The sequence below is a fragment of the Hemiscyllium ocellatum genome, chromosome 7 (genome assembly GCF_020745735.1).
Source record: "Hemiscyllium ocellatum isolate sHemOce1 chromosome 7, sHemOce1.pat.X.cur, whole genome shotgun sequence".
Classification (NCBI taxonomy): domain Eukaryota; kingdom Metazoa; phylum Chordata; class Chondrichthyes; order Orectolobiformes; family Hemiscylliidae; genus Hemiscyllium; species Hemiscyllium ocellatum.
The window spans coordinates 112,042,533-112,069,386 of record NC_083407.1 but is presented as its reverse complement, the minus strand read 5'-3'; the positions used below and the strand labels follow the sequence as shown (position 1 = coordinate 112,069,386).

General features: G+C 39.6%; 1 protein-coding gene across 1 annotated transcript in view; it reads left to right on the top strand.

Annotated features, from left to right (window-relative positions):
• LOC132817668 (aldehyde oxidase 1-like) overlaps window positions 1-26,854 on the top strand; it is a 131,736-nt gene that overhangs the window by 83,238 nt on the left and 21,644 nt on the right. The window contains 9 exon segments of the mRNA XM_060828167.1: window positions 74-167; window positions 2,879-3,003; window positions 4,828-4,961; window positions 6,627-6,714; window positions 11,558-11,644; window positions 13,533-13,724; window positions 19,613-19,843; window positions 24,119-24,214; window positions 26,241-26,369. Of these exon segments, the coding sequence (XP_060684150.1) occupies window positions 74-167; window positions 2,879-3,003; window positions 4,828-4,961; window positions 6,627-6,714; window positions 11,558-11,644; window positions 13,533-13,724; window positions 19,613-19,843; window positions 24,119-24,214; window positions 26,241-26,369 (1,176 nt within the window).

Here is a 26,854-nt window from a genome sequence, read left to right as displayed (position 1 = left end):
TTCTGTAGATTTGAGATTGTGCTTAATTGTAATTGATGTTAATAAAATGCCAACGATTTTGACACCTGTCTAGGATGCAATTCAGCATAATTCCTTTTATGCCCACTTCAAACTGGAGAATGGAAATGTTGATGCAGCATTTGAAAAAGCTGACCAACGAGTAGAAGGTACAGTAAAATATCATAGAGTTTGGTAAATTGTTACTTCATGGGCTGTTGACTAAAATCATGACCAGCATTTTAAGTTTTTGAACAACTTTGCATTGATAAAATTAGGAATGTTTTCATTTGTATTTATACAGAGGTTCACTGGCTGTATTTCAATTGAGCAGTCATATTTCTTTTTGAGAGTTCAAGGCTATGGAAGGAACAAGAATATATTCCAAAATATTCTAGTCCATAGAAATTTTATATTGATGCTCTAATCCTAATTAGCTCCAGTCTTAAAGATAATTAAATTAATTTAATCATAAGAGTTTTTATAGCATAGAAAGAAACCCATCGTGTCCTGCCAATCATCAAGCAACTATCTACTCTAGTGCCATGTTCCAGCATGTAGCCTGTAAACTTGTCTGCTTAAAGTGATCATCTAAATATTTCTTATGTTGTGCAGGTTCATAGCTCCTTGAAAGTGGAGTCGCAAGTAGATAGGATATTGAAGAAGTTGTTTAGTATGCTTTCCTTTATTGGTCAGAGCATTGAGTATAGGAGCTTGGAGGTCATGTGGCTGTACAGGACATTGGTTAGGCCACTTTTGGAATATTGTGTACAATTTTGGTCTCAGAGGAATGTTGTAAAACTTGAAAGGGTTCAGAAAAGATTTACAAGGATGTTGCCAGGTTTGGAGATTTTGAGCGATAGGGAGAGGCGGAATAGGCTGGGGCTGTTTTCCCTGGAGCATCGGAGACTGAAGAGTGACGTTATAGAGGTTTTTAAAATCATGAGGGTCATGATAGACAAGGTCTTTCCCTGGGTTGGGAGAGTCTAGAACTAGAGGGCATAGGTTCAGGGTGAGATGGGAAAGATTTAAAAGAGGCCTAAGGGGCAATTTTTTCACACAGAGGGTGGTGAGTGTATGGAATGAGCTGCCAGAAGAAGTGGTGGAGGCTGGTACAATTGCAACATTTATAAGGCACCTAGATGGGTGTATGAATAGGAATGTTTAGAGGGATATGAGCCAAGTGATGGCAAATGGGACTAGATTAGTTTGAGATATCTGGTAGGCATGGACAAGTTGGACTGAAGGGTCTGTTTCTGTGCTGTACATCTGTATGACTCGCTGATGGTTCGCGGTTCCCACCTTGACCTCTCTTCCAGGCAGCATGTTCCAGATTATCATTCCCTTCCTCCCCACCATGCTCCCCTCCTCCCTCCCAAACCACCACCACCATCTGGGTGAAAAACCTCTTCCTAAAATTCCTCTAAATCTTTTGCACTTAAAACTTAAACCGGGTGCTCCAGTTTCCTCCCACATTCCAAAGATGTGCGGGTCAGGTGAATTGGCTGTGCTAAATTGTCCATAGAGTTAGGTAGGGGGTAAAATGTAGGGGTATGGGTGGGTTACGCTTCGGCGGGTCGGTGTGGACTTGTTGGGCCGAAGGGCCTGTTTCCACCTGTAAGTAATCTAATCTAATCTATGCTCCTGGTTATTAATCGCTCTACTAAAAAATTTCTTCCTAGCCACTCTATCTGTGCCCCTCATAATTTTGTATACCTCTTTTGTGTGTTCCTCAGCTGTCTCTGCTCCAAGGAAAGCAATCCCAGTCTATCTAGTTTCTCTTCATACCTGAATTGCTTCAGCCCAAGCAATGCCCTGGTGAATCTCTTCTGCACTCTCTCAGACAATCACATCCTTCCTCTTGTGTGGTGACTAGAACTGCACACAGTACTGCAGCTGTGGCCTATACAGTCTTACACAGCTCCATCACAATCTTCCTGTTCTTGCATTCGATATTTTAATGAGTAAAGTAAATATCTGATATTCCATCACCATCTTATCTATCTGTCTTATTAGTTTTATGGATCTATGAACGTAAACTGACTGTGTACTTCCAGAGATCCCACCATTCATTGTGTATTCCTTTGCTTTGTTAGTACTTACAAAATGCAATTACAATTTTTAGGATTAATTTCTTTTTGGCACTGTTCAGTCAACCTGACCAGTCCATCTATATCGTCCTAAAGTTTTCCTCCTCACTTTTTGCCACCATCTTTTGTGTCATTTGTGAGTGTATAAATCTCCTACATTCATGTCTTAAGCACTAATGTACACCACCAAGGATAAGCGATCCAGCCTTGAACCCTGCAGTACGCTACTAGACACAGGCTTCCAGTCACAAAAACAATCTTCAACTTCACCCCCCTGTGTCTTGTCACTAAGCCAATTTGAATCCAATTAGTCAAATCAACCTTCATCCTATGGCCTGTTAGCTTCCGGATCAGTCTCTCACATGAGACCTTGTCAAAGGCCTTACCGAATTCCTGTACTATCCGGATTAGCACATCTCGCCCTCTTCCTGAAAAGGCTCAATCAAAATTTTCAGACATGATTTCGCCCTGACAAATTTGCAGAAATGGAGCAATTGCTCAGTAATTGGAGAATCATCTAATTCCATTATTCCCCATAAGGACATGGGGAAAAGCGTGAACAGGCTACTGAGTTGGATGACCTGTCATGATTGTAAGGAAGGGGGAACAGATTTGAAGGCCGAATGGCCTACTCCTGCTCCTATTTTCTATGTTTCTATTGTAGTAAGAAATTGGATGGAGGCCTGTGTCAGTATTTCTCCACATTTAATTGGACAGTGGACTATATGCATGATTTTCTAAGTCACTGTGCAAACATCTTTAAGACTCAGTTCCAGCATTTTTATTCACAGGACAAATCCATATTGGAGGACAGGAGCATTTCTACATGGAAACACATTGTGCTCTCGTCGTTCCCAAAAACGAGGATAGAGAAGTTGAAGTTGTTTGCTCAACTCAGTATACGACATTTACCCAGGTAAGTCAGTGTAATTCAATCTGATTTTGGTCACCAAACTAATGGTAGCACAACACACTCACTGCTGCTTGATTCTCATGGCTATATGACAGTTTGTTTCCAACAATTTATTATATGAGAGATCTACTTCTGCTGGTTATGGTACTGCTGTCAGAGGAAATGCAATTGTTCCTCCCCTAGCCTCCTCCTCCTTTGCTTTCTTGCTTTGAAGTTGGTGATTCATTGAGGTGTGCTTCCAAAAATCATAGCACCTTAGACATTGGATGTTGCAGTGAGTTGACACTGAGAACCACAGAGGGGCAGATCTATAATTTTACAGGTGAATAACTATCTATTTACACTGCATATGTATAAGTAATCTTAGTATATTTGTCAAACCTTGCAAACTTGATTGTAAATCCCCACATGTACCTACAGCAGCCTACATAGAGCCATAGCAATGTACAGCACAGAAACAGACCTTCAGTCCAACACGTCCATGCCGACCAGATATCCCAACCCAATCTAGTCCCACCTGCCAGCACCCAATCCTTTTCCCTCCAAATCCTTCCTATTCATATATCCACCCAGATGCCATTTATTTGTTGCAATTGTACTAGCCTCCACCACTTTCTCTGGCAGCTAATTCCATGCATGTAACACCCTCTGCATGAAAAAGTTTCCCTTTCGGTCTCTTTTATATCTTTCCCCTCTCACCCTAAACGCATGCCCTCTAGTTCTGGACTCCCCCACCCCACGGAAAAGACTTTGTCTATTTATCCTATCCATGCCCCTCATGATTTTATAAACCTCTATAGGGTCACCCCTCAGCCTCCAACCCTCCAGGGAAAACAGCCGCAGCCTGTTCAGCCTCTCCCTATAGCTCAAATCCTCCAACCCTGGCAACATCCTTGTAAATCTTTTCTGAACCCTTTCAAGTTTCACAACATCTTTCCAATAGGAAGGAGACCAGAACTGCATGCAATATTCCAAAAGTGACCTAAGCAATATCCTGTACAGCCGCAACATGACCTCCCAACCCCTGTACTCAATACTCTGACCAAAAAAGGAAAGCATACCAAATGCCTTCTTCACTATCCCATCTACCTGCGACTCCACTTGCAAGGAGATATGAACAATGAAAATAGTATGCTATTCATTGGTACAATGTGAACCTATAAATACACGTACATAATGGAATTTCCTCATTATTCTACACCACTCCTCCATCTTTAATTCTAACCCTTTGAATGAAGTTGTATAGTACGTCCTTACTTAAATTTGAGGTTACATTTCTAAAGATCATGACTTCACGTATGAAGACTGTGCTATCAATATTAAAAGTGAAGTTTATTGGGTTTCACAGGGTCTTTCTCAGGTGAAAAGAAGTTAAAAATATACCCTTACTCTTTAAGTTGAAATATAGTCCCAGTTCACTTTAAATGGCTAAGTTCCACATTGGTAAATCAGATAACTGTAAAAATGAAATAAATTTGGAAATATAAAAGCAAAATGTAGCCCTTAACTTACAGAATCCCTTGTAGTGGAGCTTCTGAGAGTGGATCTCAGGGTGGGCCATTGCCAAGATCCCTTTGCTCACTGGGGCGGCACCTTGGCTCAGTGGTTAGTATATTGAAAGATAATGTGTCTATTTTGAATGTTCTTTGAAAGTTTTCATTCGTTAGTTGTTAATGTAATGGTGATGAGGGTAAAAAGGCTTTCGTCTGGTTGGGGTGGAGTTGGCAACCTCTTGCTTATGAGATTGCTTTCCCACTCAAATTAAGCCTTAATGAGTTGGATCCTTGGAGAAATGCAATTTGTTGATATAATTTGCTTTTCTGATAGACACTAGTCGCAGAGGCACTGGGGATTCCATACAATCGAGTCAAAGTCCGTGTCAAAAGGATTGGTGGTTCCTTTGGTGGAAAGATTACGAAAGCCTCCAGAATAGCTGCAATTGCAGCAGTGGCAGCTCACAAGTAAGTGTTTGGAGTTGTGTTTAATAGAGAGAGTAATAAAAATAAAATACTGCAAATGCTGGAAATTTGAAATTAAAGCTTGAGAAACTTAGCAGGTCTGGCAGCATCTGTGGAAAAGAAAACACAGATCATGTTTTGACATTTTTCTGCAAACACAACACAATTTATGGGTCCCTTCTAGTTCTGAAGGAGAGTTATATCATACTTGAAATGTTATTACTGGTTGTCTCCCCACAGATGCTGTCAGAGTTGCTGAGTTTCTTCAATACTTTCTTTTTAGTGTAGGATGTTGCTGTTGCAGGAGGCCTTGCTGATGCACAGTGGTCAGTCCTTCATCTTTGATTTTAGTGACACAGGTCCAAGCCCAGCAGAACTTGAAAGACTCATAACATTGGTCTTTGTGGAAGACCACTTTCCAGCTTCCTCCAATGTACCCAGGCTAAATTCAATTTATAATCCATGCAGTCCTGACTCCATATGTTCTGCATTTTGTCCTGAGCTTGCCATGTGGCTGTCTTGGAATAGCATCCTCTTTGAACACAGTTCTTCAATTAACTCGTAACTCTTGAGAATGGTCTTCAAAACTCTCAACATCTCTAATGAGGATGGTGTTGTAGTGGTTACACTACAGATTTAATGACTGAGTTGGAAGCATCCTTTCTGCAATGGTACAAGTCATAAAGCTTATTAGACTGGTGTCCATAGGGATAAAGTTCCTGCTACTCTTAATGATCAGGTCTAACAGTGGAAATGAACCATAGACCTTTAGTCAGGACAGTAACAAAGAGAAAGCGATCCAAGTAAAAGTGAGTTGCATAGTGGAGCCGCAGGAGGTGGGGTAGGTACTAAACGAGTATTTTGCATCAGTGTTTACTGTGGGAAAGGACATGGAAGATATAGAATGTAGGGAAATAGAAGGTGACATTTTGAAAAATGTCCAAATTACAGAGGAGGAAGTGCTGGATGACTTGAAACGGATAAAAGTGGATAAATCCCCAGGACCTGATCAGGTGTAGCCTAGAACTCTGTACGAAACTAGGGAAATGATTGCTGGCTGTCTTGCTGAGATATTTGTATCATCAGTAGTCACTGTGAGGTGTCAGAAGACTGGAGGTTGGCTAATGTGGTGCCACTATTTAAGAAAAGAGATAAGGACAAGCCAGGGAATTATAGACCAGTGAACATGACATTAGTGGTGAGCAAGTTGTTGGAGGGAATTCTGAGGGACAGGACGTACATGAATTTGGAAAGCCAAGGACTGATTGGGGATAGTCAACATGGCTTTGTGCATGGGAAATCATGTCTCGCAAACTTGATTGAGTTTTTTGAAGAAGTAACAAAGAGGATCGATGAGGGCAGAGTGGTAGATGTGATCTATATGGACTTCGGTAAGGCGTTCGGCAAGGTTTCCCATGGGAGACTGGTTGGCAAGGTTAGATCTCATGGAATACAAGGGGGATTAGCCATTTGGATACAGAACTGGCTCAAAGGTAGAAGACAGAGGAACGTGGTGAAGTGTTGTTTTTCAGACTAGAGGCCTGGACTGAAGAGTCTGTTTCTGTGCTGTACATCTCAATGACTCATAAATACTAAAGGTCTGTGTAACATTTGCTCTGAGAGTCACGACTGAATGACTGATGTAATTTGATTCTCTTTGTGCTGCAGGACAGGCCGTTCAGTACGTTGCATTTTGGAGAGAGGAGAAGACATGCTCATCAGTGGAGGTCGCCATCCCACCCTTGGCAGATACAAGGTTAGACATCAGCTAATAAACTGCTTAAGCTGTCAAGTGTTATGTTGCATTTGCACAGAGTCAATCTATATCACAATGTCATAGATAGTGTCACAAAGGCTCAAAAAAAAGTGTAAATTCACCTCAAGCAACAGTGCAAATGGCAATTGAATACCAATGAAAAAGAAAGTTAACCATTTGCTCTTGTTCATTTTGTGGTGCCGAGCTCTGTGGACACAGCTTTATGCTGAGTAGGAAATTGTAAACAAGGGAGAGGACAAATGTCACCCAATGAGCAGATGCTGAGCAAGTACAAAATCAGTTTTGATGTATAGTAGATTCCTACCAGTTGTGTGAGATGTATTCTCAGAGAATGTTACAAATAGTGAAATCGCGACTCGCAAACTTGATTTATAAATGAAATCACTGGGATAAACTTCAGTCAAGCAAATTTTTATTGTTTGCAGCACACACACAAAGCCAAAGTGCACTGAAATTGGATCAGAAAGTGATGAGCTGAAAGAAAATAGAGGGTGGTGATTGATGGGAAATGTTCATCTTGGAGTTCAATTACTGGTAGTGTACTGCAAGGATCTGTTTTGGATCCACTGCTGTTTGTCATTTTTATAAATGACCTGGATGAGGGCATAGAAAGGATGGGTTAGTAAATTCACGGATGACACTAAAGTTGGTGGAGTTGTGGATAGAGCCAAAGTATTTTGCAGGTCATAGAGGGACGTAGATAAGCTGCAGAGCTGGGCTGAGAGGTGGCAAATGGAAAAGTATGAAGAGATTCACTTTGCAAGGAGCAACAAGAATAAAAAGTATTGAGCTAATGGTAAGATTCTTGGTAGTGTAGATGAGCAGAGAGATCTCAGTGTCCACATACATGGATCTGAAAGTTGCCACCCAGGTTGATAGGGCTATAAAGATGGCATATGATGTATTAGCTTTTATTGGTAGAGAGATTGAGTTTCAGATTCACAAGGTCATATTGCAGCTGTACAATACTCTGGCGAGGCTGCACTTGGAGTATTGTGTACAGTTCTGGTCACTGCATTATAGAAGGATGCTGAAACTTTGGAAAGGGTTCAGAAGAGATTTGCTAGGATGTTGCCTGATATGGAGGAAAGGTCTTATGATGAAAAGCTAAGGGACCTGAGGCTGTTTTCGTTACAGAGAAGGTTGAGAGCTGACTTAATTGAGACATATAAGATAATCAGAGGGTTAGATAGGATGGAGAGTAAGAGCCTTTTTCCTCAGATGGTGATAGCTAGCACGAGGGGACATAGCTTTACATTGAGGGGTAATGAGTATAGGACAGATGTCAGAGGTAATTTCTTTACTCAGAGTGTAGTAGGGGCGTGGAAGGCCCTGCCTGCAACAGTAGTAGGTTCGCCAACATTAAGGGCATTTAAATGGTCATTGGATAGGCATATACATGAGAATGGAATAGTGTAGGTTAGATGGGCTTCAGATTGGTTCCATAGGTTTGCACAACATTGAGGACCGAAGGGCCTGTACTGCGCTGTAATGTTCAATGTTCTATTTGATTAGAAATTTATTTTTTTTCTAAATATAAAGATTCTTCTCTGGAAAAATACTGCAATAAACTAAGAAAACTGAAAATGTGTGACGCTGGTCTATACTATACAGTGAAGTTGGTGAATTACATTATTACAGTCCACAAAACGGGAGTTGATGAATCTGTACCTTGCAGACACAGAAATGCAGCATGGTGCATAATCAATACATCCATACATAAATTCTTTTATAGGGTGATTTACGTTTATTTTGTTTTATGTTATTTTTAATGTTCTGGCCACTTTTTCATATGAGTTTACCTCCCAGCATCATGGAGAAGAAAATAGTACTCAGAATAAATAAATTTACAAACATCTGGAGCTCCTTGATGACTGTATGACTTGTCTGAAAAATGATTCTTTTGGCAAGATTTCTGATGGAATTCCTACAAAAAGAGAGAAAAATAAAATACAAAATTGATGCAGTCCTATGATTCAGGCTAACACTTTCAGTTAAATAATGAGGAAATGGTGCACTGTTTGAAGTACTGTCCTTAAGTTGAGATGTTAAATCAAGGCCCTTCTACTGTCAAGTTAATCTGAAAGTCCCAAAACACGTTCTGGTCAATATTATTTCCATAACTGATGCTGCTAATGTTTATCTGATTATTATCATATTGTTGCTTGTGAAACTTGCTGTGTCCAAATTGGCTGCCACATTTCCTAAATCCAAGAAGTATCTTCATTGTCTTCAGCTGTCCCACAGTTTGAAGATGATGCCTATTTGTCAGTTTCTATCATGGATCTTTGTGTGACTGGACTGTGGTAGATCTCTGTGCTCATTAGACAGAATGTCTTTTTGACACTTCTATGTAATAATCAAGGATGTATATCATAGAATCAGAGAATCCCTATAGCAGGGAAGAACACCATTTGGCCCATCAAGTCATGAACCGAGCCTCCAAGAACATCCCACCCAGACCCAGATCTCCACCCTATCCCCGTAAGCCCAATTTACCATGGCTAATCCACCTAGCCTGCAAACCCTTTGACACTGTGGGGCAATTTAGCATGGTCAATCCACCTAACCTGCGCATCTCTGGACTGTGGGAGGAAAACAGAGCACCCAGCAGAAACCTATGCAGACACGGAGAAAGTGCAAACTTCATTCTTGGGTGATTCTGTGTAGAGTTTGCACATTCTGTCCATGTCTGTGTGGGTTTCCTGCAGGTGCTCCAGTCCAAAGATGGGCAGGTTAGCTGGACTGGCGATGATAAATTGCTCTGTAGTGTGCAGGGATGTGCAGGCTAGTTGGATTAACTATGCAAAAATTCAAAGTTACAGGGATAGAGTATGGAGGGTGGGTCTGGATAGGGAACTCTTCGGGGGTGGGGGGGGGGGGGGGGGCGGTGGTATTTGCAGACTCAATAGGCCAGATGGCCTGCTCCCATACTATGTGGATTCTATGATTTCACACAGTCATTCAAGGCCAAAATAGCACTCGCATCCCTGTGCTGTGAAGCAGCTGTGCTAACCACTGAGCCACTGTGCCACTCAATGTACATCAAAATATTAAACTAATTTTGTACTCACCAAGCCTCTGTTCAGTAGCTGCTATTAGACAGCTGATTGTCACATTCCCTTGCTCTGTAGCTTCTCAGTCAGTGGAAACTGAGTCCACATAAGTCTACACCATAAAATGGTCAACAGCAATGTGGCTAACTGTTTTCCATTGGCTATTAATTTGATATCAATTTGACATTTGCTCTGCTCATCATTAAGATTTAACTCAAAGTGCAATATAGTGTGATGGACAATTTGTTGTCATTTAGAACAATTGTTGGCAAGCTCTCTGCAGTCATTAATGCCACTGCTGCCTCACTTCATTCGGAAACCTTTGTCCTCCCTTGGAAATTTAGCCATTGGAGAGTTGAGCAAAAGGGACCAAGTGGAAAAAATAGTCTTCATCATCAAGATACAGTGTCCACTTCACTGAAGCTAATTTTGTAGTTCTGCCTGAAATCTTGTGGAGCTGGCTTTAAGAAAGACATTAGCTTTTGTTTACTAATCCTCTCATTTAATCTGGATCTTGTGGTGAAGTCACCACTGATGAATTTTTCTAGTACTCTTATGTGTCAGTGATATTCAGTACAGGTCGCAATCCAGTGAAAGGGTGAAATTTAAGTTTCCATAGTTTCTCAGTACCATGGGCTGCTCTCTCATCAGGGAAAGATAATTGGTGGTAAGTTTAACCTGACAGTCACCACACTTCAGATGAGGAGTGAGATTGAGAAGGCAGGTCCTTCATGGTGACTTGAGATGACATGGGATTTGAACCTGTGCTGGTGGTATCACTCTGCATCACAAACAGTAGTCTAGCTTGAGAGTATGATAGGGTGGCACAGTGGTTTGCTCTGCTGCTTCATAACACCAGGGACCTGAGTTGGAATCTAACCTCCTAACTGAATGGCCTCTATTTGCACAGTAGAAATTCTGTGATTCTATGTACAACATCACTGCATGTTAGGACTTTTGGTAATTTGTAGAAGTTTTTGCTGTAATGCACTCATTACCATAGTTTGTTGAAGTGATTCAGTGTTGGATTTTCTTAACAGTAATGTATTCTAGAGTTTCTCCTTCAACATATATGGGAGGTGGAATATTTGACTCACCTGGTCTGGATAGATATGAGTTTTGTTTTGTTTTAGCAACATTCAAGGACAGGTTGAGTCTCTCTCTCTCTCTCTCTCTAACCCTCTCTATCATGCAGAATAGAAGAAATCAAGAGTGGCCTTGACAACACTGCAGTCATCAACATGCTGCTGTCTCAGCAGCAACCACTACCAAATCACTGTCGAATGCTAAAGCTGCCAGCCTCTGACTGGCAGCTCTAGGTGGTCAAGACATAGTAGCCCAACGTCCTCAGTCAATAGGGGAACCTGCTTAAGTACCTGATGGGTACAGGATCTGGTGAACAATCTTTCCAAGAGGGAGCATGGGTATCCTGACGTGTTTTCCGGCAGCATGCAAGACATCTGCTAAACTCAAAAGATCTTGTCCATGGATTGAGTGAAGTCAGTATTGGGGGGATTAACCTGTTATCCTGATATAATCTGTACAAATCTGATATCAATTGTTACTGGATTCACAATTGCATTGTTCAGACTGATCTTTCTAGCATTGACAGATTGTATCATCCTCCATCAGAAGAGAGATGATGTCCTAGGAGTGGAAGGGATTTTGATCAGACCAAGGGCAATTCAAAAGTAGTTAATTATCTGTGAACTATTTGTGCTCAGATTGTGAAATATGCTGCATAAAATGTGCTATTTTATATGCAGGTCGGCTACATGAGTGATGGCAGAATAATCGCTGTAGAAGTGACCTGTTACACCAATGGAGGCAATGAATTGGATTGTTCCTTAATAGTGAGTTTCAATGTTTTCAAGATCAGGGGATGAACTACTGACAAGCACAGGCTTATTCGGTTGATTGGGGAAGGTTAGGCTGTTAAGGACAGGAGAACAAGATAGACTAAACTCCTATATTTTAAGACCATAAGAAATAGGAGTGGAAGTAAGGCCATTCAGCCTATGGAGTCCACTCTGCCATTCAATCATGGCTTTTCCTCACCTTCTATCCATAAATAGAGTGCAATGGTTTCAAAAGGCTTTGGTGTGATTCCCAAATCTCCACTTTGGTTTAAAAAATTATTTGTAGCAAATTCTGTTAAGTTTAAACCTGGAGTATTCAAAGTTAAATCATGGGAGTATTTATTTCTCTGGCCAAAATCCATTGTACATTTGAAACAGATAGTGTTTAGCACATCTGCAGGAATAATGAGTTTCAATACATCCCTTTAGTTATCTGCCTAAAATTGAAGACTAAGTGCTTGTGCTCTTTTTATTTTGCTGTTCTATGGCGCGCCTACGCACTGTGTAAAATTTCATTTGGTTGATCTGTTTAGGATTGTTCTTGCAAGTTTTACTGTTAGAAGTTTCCTGAACTGCATCCAATTTGTAAATCATGTCATCTACAGCAGGTAGTTTAAAAGTCCTGCCAAGTTAATTTTAAATACTAAGGAATGTATAGTTCTTAAACAAATTATAATATCCTTAATCTCTCATAGACATGGCACATGGCAAGAAATATTGACTTTTTGAGAGAACACAGAGGAGATGGGTTGGATGACTTCCTGTGTACCCTTAAGTTTTATAAGGGTCAATTTTGAACTGTGCCCCGAATTGATGGTTGAACTGGTTATGCATCATTACTTGTTACCAGTGCATTCCTGCCCATTAACATGTTTTCAAAGTATCGGAGTTCCTGCTGCAGGCAGGCAGGAACATACTTAATACTTCCATTTACCAGTTATTACCATATCCTGAGCAGGCATCTGTTAATGACGTTGTGAATTAACACTGGCATCAGGAGTCACATGCTATCCAGACTCTGAGAAGGGAGGATAGAATGTGGTGAGGTGGATGAGGATAAGTGCATGAAGTTATGAGAGCATAGATGGAGCAGATAGGGAGAAATGTTTCCCTTTAATACAGGGGTCAGTAACTAGGGGGCACAGTTTTAAAATAAGGATAAGGATAAGGATATTTATAGTGCATTTGAGGAATTTCTTTTCATCTGGATGGGTATCTGGAACTCAATGCCTGAAAGGGTGGTAGAGGCAGGAACCCTCAAGAAATTAAAGGACTATTTAAATGAGCAGTTGAAATGCCTCAGTATCCAAAGCTATGGGACAAGAGCTGGAAATGAGATGAGAATAGATGCTTGAAGGCCTATCAAACAACTTTTTGAATATTATTATAGTGATGAAGGAGTAAAAATAGTGAATGCAACCCTTGAATCAGCACAAAATCAAGCTGAAACTCCACAGCAGAACTGAGGTAATGCTACAATGTCAGACGTGCTGGCTTGAAGAAAAGACATTAAACTGAGGTCTCTACCCAATTGGATGGATGTTGAAGATCCCATGGCATTCTTAATAAGAGGGCAGGAGGCTTTGTCCCTGCTGTCCTTTGCCAGCATTCCTCTCACAAGCAACACCAGTAACAGATTACTTGATCATTCATTTCATTTACTGCTGTATTTGCTGAAAAGGGAGCATCTGCTCTTCTTCACCACCCATTGGGATCAGAGACATTGAAGAGTCATGACGATGTGACAAGATGATATCTAAGTGTATTCTTAAATATTTATTTGCTGTTCATGAGCATCTGACTATAATTAATGGAAAGGGGAACTATATTGGGTAAATATAGAGAGCAGATCATAACTGTTGTGTTGGTTTCTTGGTGACAGGTTATGCAGCAAATACTCTCAATGCTGGATAGTGGCTACCATATTCCAAATGTCCGCCTGACTGGCTTCGTTTGCAAGACTAATTTGCCATCCAACACTGCATTTCGTGCATTTGGACAGCCACAGGCAATTGCCATTACTGAAAGCTGGATCACAGATGTGGCTACTAAATGTGGACTTTCAGCCGAAAAGGTAATTCATTGAAAAGAAACTTGTTTTCCCTTGTGCACCATCCCAGTGTCCCTGACATCTGCCAAGGTCCCTCTGCCCTCTCAAAGACAAAGTCAAGGCATATTTTATCTTTGCTGTTATCAGTTCACCTTTTTAAAAATAATTTTTCAGCCCTTTGTGTGAAAATACTTTTCCTGAACAATCAGTTGTCTTTCATTTGGGCATCTTACATTACAAAAATGGTCCAAGCCTTCCGAGGAACCACAATCACTGTTAGATTGCTATTTTTACTAAGCTTCTATATCTCTGCACCAAGACCATGCTTCGGTTTTCTGCTGGGTCTTCTTCAGATTTGTGCAGTATACCTGATAATCAAACTGCTTCCGGGTCTGGCTGGATTATTGGAGCAATACATGCCATGCCCCCTTTTTGTAGTACGTGGTTGATGTATCCTGATTTGGAGGAGCCAGTGTTGGACTGGGGTGGACAAATTTAAAAATCACACAACACCAGGTTATAGTCCACCAGGTTTATTTGGAAGCACTAGCTTTCGAAGCACTGCTTCTTCATCAGGTGATTATGAACCAGGACCATAAGACACAGAATTTATAGTAAATGATTACAGTGTCATGCAGCTGAAATGATATGTTGAACAACCATAGATTAAGTCTTTCATCTTTTAGAATGGGTTTGCAGGTTTCAGTTCTTTAATATGTAAATCCCAGAACTTCTTTTAAGTCACATTCTTCAGATAACTGAAGGTTTTATAACAAAAGGTGCTATCTCAGCTCAGACAATGCATTAAAGGTGTGAGGCTAAAGTTTGTCTGTATCCCAATCTTGAGTCTATTTCTAAAGTGGAATTTACAAAATATTACACAGATTGACTGCCTGCAGGTTGTGCGTATTTTGAGAAAATAGAGTGAATTTGCAAATATAATTGAGCAAATACAAATTCATCCCATAAACTTATGTGTGTGCCTGTGAATAAAGAGAGACAGAGTGAGTGTGCACGTGAACATGTGAGTGCATGTGACAGAGTGTATGTTTGTGAGAGTGTGATGGGGTATAAGCCTGTGAGCGGGTGCCTGTGTGAATGTGAGTGTGGGGGTTGTATGTGTGTGTGTATGAGAGATGTTGTGTATGAGAGAGGGTCTGTGTGAATGTGTGATTATGTAAGTGTCTGTGTTTGTGTGTGCTTGTGTGTGTGAGAGAGAGAGTGTATAGTGTAGTGGGGTCAGCAGTAGAGTGACATGAATCCAAGGTCCCGGTTGAGGTTATCCTAATGGGTACCAAACCGTATCAGCCTCTGCTCAGCTCTTTGTTGCCTGTCCTGAAGTCCGTTTTGGAGGATAGGCACCCAAAGGTCCAAGGCTGACTGTCCCTGACCGCTGAAATGTTCTCTGAATGGGAGGGAACACACCTGCCTGGTGTTGTTGTGTGGTGTCCATTCATCCATTGTCACAGTGTCTGCTTGGTCTCGCCAATGTACCATGTCTAGGGGCATTCTTGCCTGCAGCGTATGGGATAGACAACTCCATTTTAGAAATAGAACGAGTCTGACTCAAGATTGGAATACAGACTTTAAGCTCACATCTTTAATGCATTGTCTGAGCTGAGATGGCACATTTTGTTCTAAAATCTTAAGTTATCTTGAGAATGTACCTTAAAAAAAATTCTGGGATTTATATATCAAAGAACCGAAACCTACAAACAAATTCTAAAAGATGAAAGGTTTAATCTATGTTTGTTCCATATATCAGTTCAGTTGCATGACACTGTAATCTTTTGCTATAAATTCTGTGTCTGGTCCTGCTTCACAACCACCTGATGAAGAAACAGCGCTTCGAAAGCTAGTGCTCCAAATAACCTGGTGGTGTATGATTTTTAATTGATGTATCCTGGTGAAATTTTACGAACACACTGAGGAGCTTTGAGAAAATGTAAGCAGCTTTTCAGTGTCATAGAGTCATAGAGTTGTACAGCACAGAAACAGACCCTTTGGTTCAACTTGTCTATGCTAATCAGGTATCCTAAATTATTTGCCAGCATTTGGCCCTTATCACTCCAAAACCTTCCTATTCATGTACCCATCCAGTTGCCTTTTAAATACTGTAATTGTCCATTGCCTCTGGCAGCTCATTCCATAAATGCACTATCCTCTGTGTAGAAAGGTTGTCCCTTAAGTCCTTTTTAAATTTTTCTCCTCTCACCATAAACCTATGATGTCTGGTTTTGAACTTCCCTACTCTGGGAAAAAGACTTTGGCAATTCACATGTCCCTCATGATTTTATAAACCTCTATAAGGTCAACCCTCAACCTTCAATGCTCCAGGGAAAGTAGCCCTAGCCTTTTCAGCTTCTCCCAATAATTCAAATCCTTCAACTCTGGCAACATCATGTAAATCTTTTCTGCACCCTTTCATGTAGCAGAGAGACCAGAATTGAATGCAATATTTCAGAAGTGGCCTGATGTCCTGTACAACCGTAACGTGACATCCCAACTCCTATACTCAATACGCTGACCAATAAAGGGAAGTATACAAAACACTTTCTTCGCTACTCAGTCTACCTGTGACTCTACCTTCAAGGAACTGTGAACCTGCACCTCAGGGTCTCTTTGAACAGCAACACTCCCCAGGACCCTACCATTAAGTGTATAAGTCCTGCCCTGATTTGTCTTACCAAAATGCAACATCCCATATTTAAATTAAACTCCAACTGCCACTCCTCAGGTCATTGGGCCATCTCATCAAGGTCGTTGTCCTCTGAGATAACCTTTTTCACAGTCCACCACACCACCAATTTTCGTGTCATCTGCAAATTTACTAAACATTCCTCTTATATTCAAATCCAAATCATTTATATAATTAACAAGAAGCAGTGGACCCACTGATCCTTGTAGCACACCGATGGTCACAGGCCTCTCGTCCGAAAAACAATGTACTGGTGAATTAGCGTGTGTACGGCTGGGTGAATGTGTAGGTGGGTGAGGTAATTGGTTAAGTTGGCAGGCAGAAAGAGTGGGTTGTTGCTTAGGACAGGTTGTCTGTCTGGGTCGAGGGGAGTGTGGCGTTAGTAAGGGGACAAGGTGGGTGCCACAAGCCAGTCAGACAGTAATCAGTCAGTGATAGTGAATCATATTGAATGGGGTATCAGATGGAACGGTTGGGGATAGTCAGTTTGATTGGGAGAAATTAGGGGATGAAGTCAGGCAATGGGAGCTAGTCATGTCAAGTCAGTGGGGAGTGAAGGGTATCAGGCCTTGTTAGTCAATATTCTGATCAGATTGGGCAGGAGAAGTCAGGTGGTGGGAGTCACACTAGTGAGTTGTAGATGATGAGGAAATTAGGGCAGGGATGAAATGTTATGGGATAGCCAGGAGTTAGATCAGGAATTTTCTCCGTGACATTTCCCCGATAACTATATGGTAAGTGAATCAGAACTGAGTCAGAGACATTTTCAGAGAAAATGGGCAAAGGAAACATGTCTGTTGCAGTTTAAACTTCCTGGGTAGTTCCCATGCAGTCAGTGCATCAAGATTTCTGAGGGGTCCAGTGCATATCTTGGATTGCAACATACAGTGTCTGACTATCCAGAGACTAAGATCTTGGTCAATATTTTTCACATGCACTTATTTTTTAATCTCTATCTTCCCAGGATGCATCTCTTAAAGGGCATTGGCATTTATTATATTATTGTTATTTCATAATTTGGATTCTAAAGAAGAGGTAACTGGGCTTTCTGTTGAAGTTCTGTAAAGAGGATTTTGAAAGAGGTCAAAAAGTAATTTCTGAACAGTGAGTTCAAACATCAATAAAACATGTAACTTAAATTAAATAACAACATTAGCCATTAACTTCCCAGGTAGCCAAAGTGTTTACAGAGTTTTTTAACCAAAAAAGAAAAAAAAATAGATGGCGAGTGATAAAATTCAGTTTCATTGGAAAAGAAAAGAATCATACCAACAGATGGGTTGTTTAGTTTGAGGGAGTCTCGGACTATTTTGAGCCTGAAAGAAGTCTTAAACTCTTTTAGAAGTTCAAATGGACAGGGCTTTTCTTAAAGTTCCATTAGGAAAGGACTGTAAATTAGCCTGTGTACCTTGGGGAGAAACAGTGACAAAGAGTGTCACATCTGGTGAATGTTCAGGAAGTTCAAAAGGAAGCATTATCAATCTCAACAGTTGAGGAAGAATGTCAAGAATAATACTTTATGGAGGTTCCATGTAAGCAAAAGATATTGCTGAGCAAAAGGATTGAATTTTTGCTATTTAAGAGCTTTAAAATTTATCTTATTCATATAGTTTTGTATTTTATCTTGTCTCATAAGCTTGTTATTTTCTTCAAAGTACATTGACATTCTCATGTGATACATACAGTTACTGATCACCAAACTGCAAAACTAAAATTGATGGTCTCTTAAGCCAGATTTCACTCTGGGATCTCAATAATCCAGTATTACCATCACCTGGATTCATAGCATATTTCACTCCTGTGGTTTTACATTGACAAACAGTGTCACAGATGGCCTCAAGACAATGAGTTGGCTCTTATAACTTAATGTAGTTTTGTCATGGCCCCACTGCCCGGCATCTTTCTATACTGTGCCTATTTCCTAAGTCTTCCCTACTTTACTGTCGTAAGGCTGATAAATGAAGACAAATTCCTAATAGAATAATAGAAACATAGAAGGTAGGAGGAGGAGGAGATCATTTGGTCCTTCAAGTCTGCTTGGCCATTCATCACGATCATGGCTGATCATTCAATCAATAGCCTAATCCTGCTTTTTCCCCATAACGTTTGATCCCATTCACACCAAGTGCTATAAGTAGCTGCCTCTTGAATAGATTCAATTTTTTGGCATCCTGTGGTAATGAATTCCATAGGCTCACCAGCTTTGGGTGAAGAAATGTCTCCTCATCTCCGTCCTAAATGGTCCAACTTGGATTATCAGACTGTGACTTCTAGTTCTGAATGCACCCATCATGGGGAACATTCCTCCCTGTACCTACCCTGTCTCGTCCTGTTAGAATTTTATAAGTCTCTATGAGATTCCTCCTCACTCATCTGAACTCCAGCAAAAACAATTCTAACCTAGTCAATCTCTCCTCATATGTCAGTCCCACCATCCTTGGAATCAGCCTGGTAAACCTTTGCTGCATTCCCTTGAGAGCAAGAGCATCCTTTATCAGAAAAGGAGACGAAAACTGGTCTCGATGTGACTTTACGAAGACCTTGTATAACTGCAACAACACATCCTTGTTCCTGTACTCCTCTAATAAAATTAGATGATAGTTCTTAGGAATAAAGTTAGATTTTTAGCAGTTAGTATTCTAGTTAATAACCCAAATAATTATATATCTGTGATGCTGCACCAAGGCCCACAATGATGACACTTACATTTGCCAGGTCTCCTCAGTCTATGGAACCAAAGTGCACTCACCAAAGTTTCCAATCAATTCCTACTTAAAATGACTGTCCTTTTTACATGAAGATATGGTCATTTTGGACATTGTAAATTGCCTCTTTTCAAGATAGTGCCATTTGATCTCAGTTTAAAGCTCTTATCCATTCCAGTAATGCCAGAGAAGGACAGGGTAAATAGATCCCATGGTTGCCAACTATGCTATTGGGTAGTTAACCACCATACAGCTTCTGGACACTATTTTCCTTTATGTTCAATTTACTATTAATTATATTTGTGGGATTTCAATATCCTGTTTTGGTTAATTTCTTTTTCAAAAGAAAGAGAACAATTGATTGAGTAATGGAAATTTTTAAGTGAATCTGTTGGCTGTACAGGAACATAACAGCAACAGGAGTGAGCTGGTCTACTGCTGGGTTGGGTAGGCAGTGAGTTTCTGTGGATAGCCATAGGATCATTTCAAGGACACCGTTTCATTTTCAGGTTCGTGAAATGAACCTGTACAGAGGAGAGGAGGCCTGCACACCTTACAAACAAATATTTGACTCACGTAATCAACTGAACTGTTGGAATGAATGCCTACAAATGGCTTCCTATCACAATAGAAAGATTTCTGTTGAAGAATTCAACAAACTCAATTGCTGGAAGAAAAGAGGCATTTCTATTGTCCCCCTGAGAAAGGGTGTTGGCTTTTCAGAACCTATCTTCAACCAGGTATGTTACATCCTCGGTTGCTCCTGATCGTGCGCTGTGTGAGTGTACTTCACATGTATGTGTTTTCATACATGTTTTTATGTGTCTACTTGTGGATGTAATGATTTAAACTGAAGGTATTCAATGATGTTGTCCAATTCTGCGTGGAGAAGCAGTGTGGATCTTGCAGCTGCTCCTGGGATTGCAGGCTTAGTTAAAGATTTATTATAGCTTTTCAAAATTATTACAGTCATTATAGTTCACTAATATAAGACTTTTATTCATTTTGTTTCATTAACATTTATAAAAACCAAACAACAAAAATTGGGCTTTTGTTTTAAACTGACCTTTTTTTAAACAAGCTTTCCAAAGTTTACAATGGCTGATTTTATTATTTTATTCTAAATTTAGAAGTTAAAGCTTATATGTGTTTTAGAAGGTTTTTGTTTTACAGTGCAAAAGATTTTTTTGATAAACTGAAGTTCTTTTTAAAATAAGGAGTTGTCTTTTTGATTTGGAGAGTCTTACACATGGGTTACTTTGGAAAAGATTTTTTTCTTCAAGGAATTTATTGAAGACGAGTCATTTTGTATTCAGTTAATTGGCTAAATTGTTGATTTTATTTAAGTTTTATATATTTGCTATGTTTATCTTTTTTTTCCATTTTAACATTATTTTCTGTAGCTAACTGTAGTTTATTTTATGTATAAGGTGTTATTGTAACATCCTTTTTTAGGCTGAGTATTATTAAGAGCATATATGAAATACAGAGTGAGATGGCTAGATTTAGAAAAGTTATTACACCGCAGAATCAGTCAGATAGATGGGTGATTGTCAGGAAAGGTAAGAAGGTAGCTCAAAAGTCTTCAGTGACTATTCCTTTATCAAACAGATATTCAGTTTTTGAAACTGTAAAAGGGAAATAGAAGAGGCAGTCAGTTATTGGACATTTGGAATGATTCTTATATTAGGCAGTATTTGATAAGATTTAATAGAATTACTGTTATCCAGGAAATTCTGTGGCAGTGAGCATAAATTTAGGATGGTTATTGGTTTCCTGGTGCTAGTATTAAAGATTACTCTAAATGTTTCAAGCATTTGTGAAAGATGAGATTGAGAAGCCAGTAATTATTGTACACATTGGTTAGAACGACATTTTTAGAGAAAAGATTCAAGCAGCACAGAGTAAATGTAAGGGGTTAGGTAGAAGATTACAAAACAGAACCTTAAAAGTAGTAATTTCAGGTTTACCCCTAATGCCAAACTCAAATGGGAAAAGGAACAAAAGGTTAAAGGAGGTAAATCAATGGCTGAACAGCTGGTGTATTGTTCAGGGATTCAGGTTTTTCAACAGTTGGAATGTCTTTTGGGATAGGAAAGACCTATTCAAAAAGGATGGATCCAAACTAAACTGGAAAGGGACCAATATCTTATCAGGGAGATTTACTCATTCAATTAAAGGAGACTTTATATCGATAGAGACAGGGAGTGGAGGAATTCTAAGTAACAGTGTAAATAGAAGGATTGATGGGAAAGGTTCTGAATGTGAAGAAAGCAGATCAGTGAGAAAAAAAGATGAGAATCAGAATATGTATTAACTCTGAAGAACTAAATTGCATTTATTTCAATGCAAGGTGTTTTATAGGTAAATCTGGTGAGTTCAGAGCGTGTTAAGAACATGGGATTGGGACATCATAGTTATGACAGAAACTTGGCTGAGAAATGGAGGCAAGTAGGGTGGGGAAGGGGTTGGTGTTTTTGATTACTGCTGTAACTATGGAAAATATTTCTGAAAAATCGTCCAGTGAAAATATATAGGTAGAAATTACAAAGAATAAAGGAAAGATCACTTTGATGGGATTGTATTATCGCTCCCCCAAAAGTAAGAAGGGAATTGAGAAACAATTATAGAGGGAGATCTCAGATATGTGTAAGCATGATCAGGTTGTAATAAGTGAAGATTTAATTTTCCAAACATTGGCTGGGGCTACCATAATGTTAAAGGTTTGGATGGTGAAGAATTTCAAGAAAATTTTCTTCATCAAGATGATGATGGTTTTACTAGAGAAGGAGCAAATTTAGACCTCCTTTTGGGCAATAGTGCAGGGCAGGCGACTGAAGTAAAAGGAGGGGAATGCTTTGTGTCTCACGATCATAATTCTATTAGTTTCAAAATGGTTATGGAAAAGGAGAAGCTTTCCATAAAAATTAAAGTTTTTAAATTAAAATAAGGTAAAGTTTAATGGTATGAGACAAGAACTTTCAAAAATTGATTGGACTAGACTGTTCACAGGTAAAAGGACATCTGACAAATGGGAGGCATTCAAGAGTGTGATGATGAGTTCAGAGGCATTTTATTCCTGTTAGAGTGAATGGTAAATCTGGTAGGATTAAGGAACAATGGATGAATAAAGAATAAAGGTTCTAGTCAAGAACAAAAGAGAATCTTATCTTAGATATAGACAATTGAATCTCTTTAAAAATATAAAGAATGTAGAGGCATTCTTAAGAGAGAAATCAGGAAAGCAAAGAGGGGTTATAGGATAGCATTGGAGGTAAGATTAAGGATAATCCAAAGAGATTCTACAAATACATTAAGAGAAGAGGATAACTACAGAGAGGGTAGAGCCTCTTAAAGATCAAATAAGTCATCTTTACATAGTATATCTCTCACATCCTGAGATTCAAAGTGAATATTTCACATCAGTTTTTACTGTGGAGAAAGAAATGAAGTCTAGAGAATGCAGGGAAATAAACTTTGATGTTTTAAAAACAGTTCACATTACAGAAGAGAAAGTTTGGAAGGTCTTAGAGAATATAAAGGTGGATAAATCTCCAGGACCTGATTTAAGGTATGCCAGAACATGGTGGGAAGTAAGAGAGAAATTATGTGACCCCTTGCAGAAATATTTGCATCATCTATAACTACAGGTGAGGTGCATGATGACTGGAAGGTGACTAATATTGTACCTTTGTTTAAGAAATGTTGGAAGGAAAAACTAGGGAACTATAGACCTGTGAGTCTAACTTTGCTTGTGGGTAAATTGTTTGAAGTGATTATAAAAGGTAGGATTTATAGACATTTAGAGAGGCAAAAATTGATTAAGAATAGTCAGCATGGTTTTGTGCAAGGAAAAGCATGTCTCACAAACTTGATTGAGTTTTTTGAGAAAGTTACCAAAAAGTTTGATGATGGCAGAGCATTAGATGTTGTTTATTTGGATTTTAGTAAAGCCTTTGACAAAGTTCTGCATGATAGACTAATTAGTAAAATTAGGTCACATGGGATTCAGGGTGAACTTGCCCAATTGGATACATAATTGACTTAACGGGAGGAGACAGAGCGTAATGGTTGAGGGTCGCTTTTCAGACTGGAGGCCTGTGACCAGTGATGTTCACAAGGGATCAGTTCTGGGTCCTCATTTGTTTGTCATTTATATAAATTAATTGGATGAGAGTATAGAAGACATAGTTAATAAGTTTGTGGATGACAATAATTTTTTTATGATTATAAAGGGATCTTGATCAAATGGGTTGAAAAATGGCAGATGGAGTTCAATCTGGATAAATGCGAGGTAATGCATTTTGGTGCAATAAACAAGAGTAGAGCTTATACAATTAATAGGGTCTTGTGTAGTGAGGTTGAACACAGCAACCTAGGGGTACAAGTACATAATTCTTCAAAGTTTGCATCACACATAGACAGGATGGTTCGGAAGGCATTTGACACACTTGCCTTCATTGCTCAGTCCTTTGAGTGTGGGAGTTGGGAAGTCATGTTGAGGTTATACAGGACATTGATGGCCTCATCTGGATAACTGTCCAGTTTTGATCATCTAGTTATAGAAAGGATATGATCAAGTTGGAGAGGGTTCAGAAGAGATTTACCAGGATGTTGCCGGGTATGGAAGATTTGATCTGTAAAGGCTGGATAGGCTTGGATTTTTTTCACTTAAGCGTAGGAGGTTGAGAAGTGATATGATAGAAATTTATAAAATAATGAGAGGTATAGATAGAGTTAATGGTAGTTGTCTTTTCCAAAACCAGGGCACACCATTTCAAGGTGAGAGAGAGAGAGAGACACTTAAAAAATATATAAGATGCAACTTTTATAGACAGAGGGTGGTTCGTGTGTGTGGAATGAATTTCCTGAGAAAGTGGTCGATGTGGGTACAATTACAATGTTTAAAAGACATTTGGATAGGTACATGGATGAATTGATGGCATATGTTGGACCCAGGGAGCTGCAAGTGTGAGAGAGCTGATTATTAATTTAAGCATCTTTTTGTTTTGAAGGCTGGAGCTTTGCTCCATGTTTATGAGGATGGATCTGTTTTGTTGACCCATGGTGGCATAGAGCTGGGACAAGGCCTTCACACTAAGATTCTTCAGGTAATCAGGTTCTTTTGTGCTGACTGTCTTATAATGGAAGTGGCAATTATGCAGAGTTTCTCTTTTCTCACTTGTGAGTGCTTGCAAGGTTCTTCAGCAAGAGCAAATTGGACTCTGTCCTTTCCCAAGGTCCACATTTGGTGACCTTCCAACAAAGGTTAGGCACCTGTGGTAAGTAATCCTCCCTGACTTTACTTATTGCCATTTTCCCCACTCTCGACCTTCAAGGATCTGAGCACAGGCATTCTACTCTTCTAACTAATATGTTGACTAAGATTAGAATTTGGAAACTTTTGTTATTACTAGCTCAGATGATGCATTTAATTATTGACCAACAGGTCTCAGCAGTTATATATAATCTAGAATTAAAATTAGAGCTAGGCTTCAGTGACTCTGGGTTGGGAATAGAAGAAAGAAAATTGGGCTGGCTTCTTTCTCCTGACTGTATTTTGTCATTCACAGAACTGCTTTGCTAGAGACAGAAACCCACAAATCCAGAAGAGCCGCCAATCTCCAATGAGATCCTGGCCTAATATAGAACAACTTGGGTCTTCTGCTGTTGGTTGAGACTGGGAGAATTGGGAAGAATTCTATGGTATTTGGGAGCCTCTGAGCACAACATATGCTGACCAGCTTGTTTAAACCGATGTATTTGTATGGTTGAGTTTGAAAGATGTGGTGATGGAAATTTCAAATATACTCCCCAGAGAGACTGCGGTGCACAAGAAGCTTGAAATTTGGAGCAGTAGCCTGAGCCTTAGGAACATTGCATTTCAGAGCATAAGTTGGCTTTTTGGTCCTTCAAGCATGATCCTGACTTATCTGGTTGTGGCCATGGCTCTATTTTGCTATCTGTATCATATAACACTTGATTCCCTTGTCTATTAAAAATCTATTTTGTTCAACATTCAAAGAATTAGCTTCCACTATATTCTAAGGAACTAATGATATTTTGAGAGAAAAACTCATTCTTGTTTCTATCTTAAAAAGGAGACTTATTCTTAAACTATGTTCTCTGTGGTCCCATCACAAGAGAAAATATCCTCCCACTAACCAATATATCCAGCCCTCAAGATGTTTTCTGTTCCAATAGAATCATCTCTTATCTGTCTAGTCTCTAAACTCAACCTATTCAACTTTTTGTCATAAGGTACGCTGTTCTCTCAGGAATGAATTAAGTGCACCTTCTCGGAATAGCTTTAAAAGCAATTATGTTTCTTTCTAACTAATGAGACCAAAATTGTACACAGTATTCCAAATGTGGCCTTACTAATGTCCTAAACAACTACAGTAAAACTTCCCTTTGTTTTATATTCCATTCCTCTTGCAAAAATGACAACTTTCCACTTTTCTTTGTAACCACTTGCTATACCTCCAAGTTAACTTTTTTTATGATTTACATTATCAGGATACCCAGATCAATTTGGACAGTGGATTCAGCTATCTCTCTCTGTTTAAATACTACACTACGTTTCTACTTGCTCTGCCAAAATGGAGAAGTTCACATTTACACACATTGTGTTCCATCTGGGCAAAACTTTGGCAATCACTCAACCTGTCTATATACCTTTGCAGACTTTCTACCTTCTATTGACAAGTTAATTTATTACCCATATTAATGTCATCAGCAAATTTAACCACTATAGTTATTACCTTATCAAAATACTGCAGTACATTACGTCATTATGATTTCCCTTACATAAAATTATGTCAGCTTTGGCCAACTACCTACAATTTTCTAAGTATTTCTAAAGTAACCTTCTTAATGAGGCATTCCAGCATCTTCCCTATGTCAGATAACAGGCTAACTGGCTGAAAATTTGCTACTTTCTGGGTCCTTTTCTCCTTGAATTCAAGTGCTCCAATCCACTTGGACCCTTCCCGAATCGAAAGAATTTTGGAAGATTATAATCAATGCAACTACCATTTGTGCTGCTTTGTCGTGATGGTTGGCATGAGGTGATCTGTTCTTTTTAGACACTCTATTCTTGACTGAGCTACCTCCTATTCCTTCCTGATCTTTCAGATTGCCAGCCATGAGTTGAAGATTCCAATGTCTGCTATCCACCTGAGTGAAACCTCCACTGAAATGGTGCCCAACACCACCCCTACTGCAGCTTCCTTCAGCACTGATCTCAATGGCATGGCTGTGAAGGTAATATGGGAAATCATGCTTGGATGAAGTAAGATCACTACTGAATGGCCTGGCTTGCTGTGAGGAGGAAGCAACTGAACTAATCACTGTATTCAGGCCTCCATGAATACCATGATACAGAACTGGCAGCTCAAACTTATATTGCTCCACATTACTTCTTTTGAGTGGGTACTTTAAAATCCTCACAAATGCTACCCTGCTCACCAATGTCCATTTCTGGTGAGATTTGATTATCAAGAAGCTCTTGGAAATGGTAGTTCCCCAGAGGAAACATTAACTCTATGTCTTTGTCTATCCACTGATGCTTGGCAGACATTATAATATCTTCAGTATTTTCTGTACTTATTCCATTAGACATCAGTCAGCACAAGGCTCACCAATCTAACCCTTGCTCACATGACCCAGCTACCCTTGGGACAACATGAGGATTGAGAACACACCAGATCTCAACACATGATCACTATGATGTGAAAACACTTCTAATC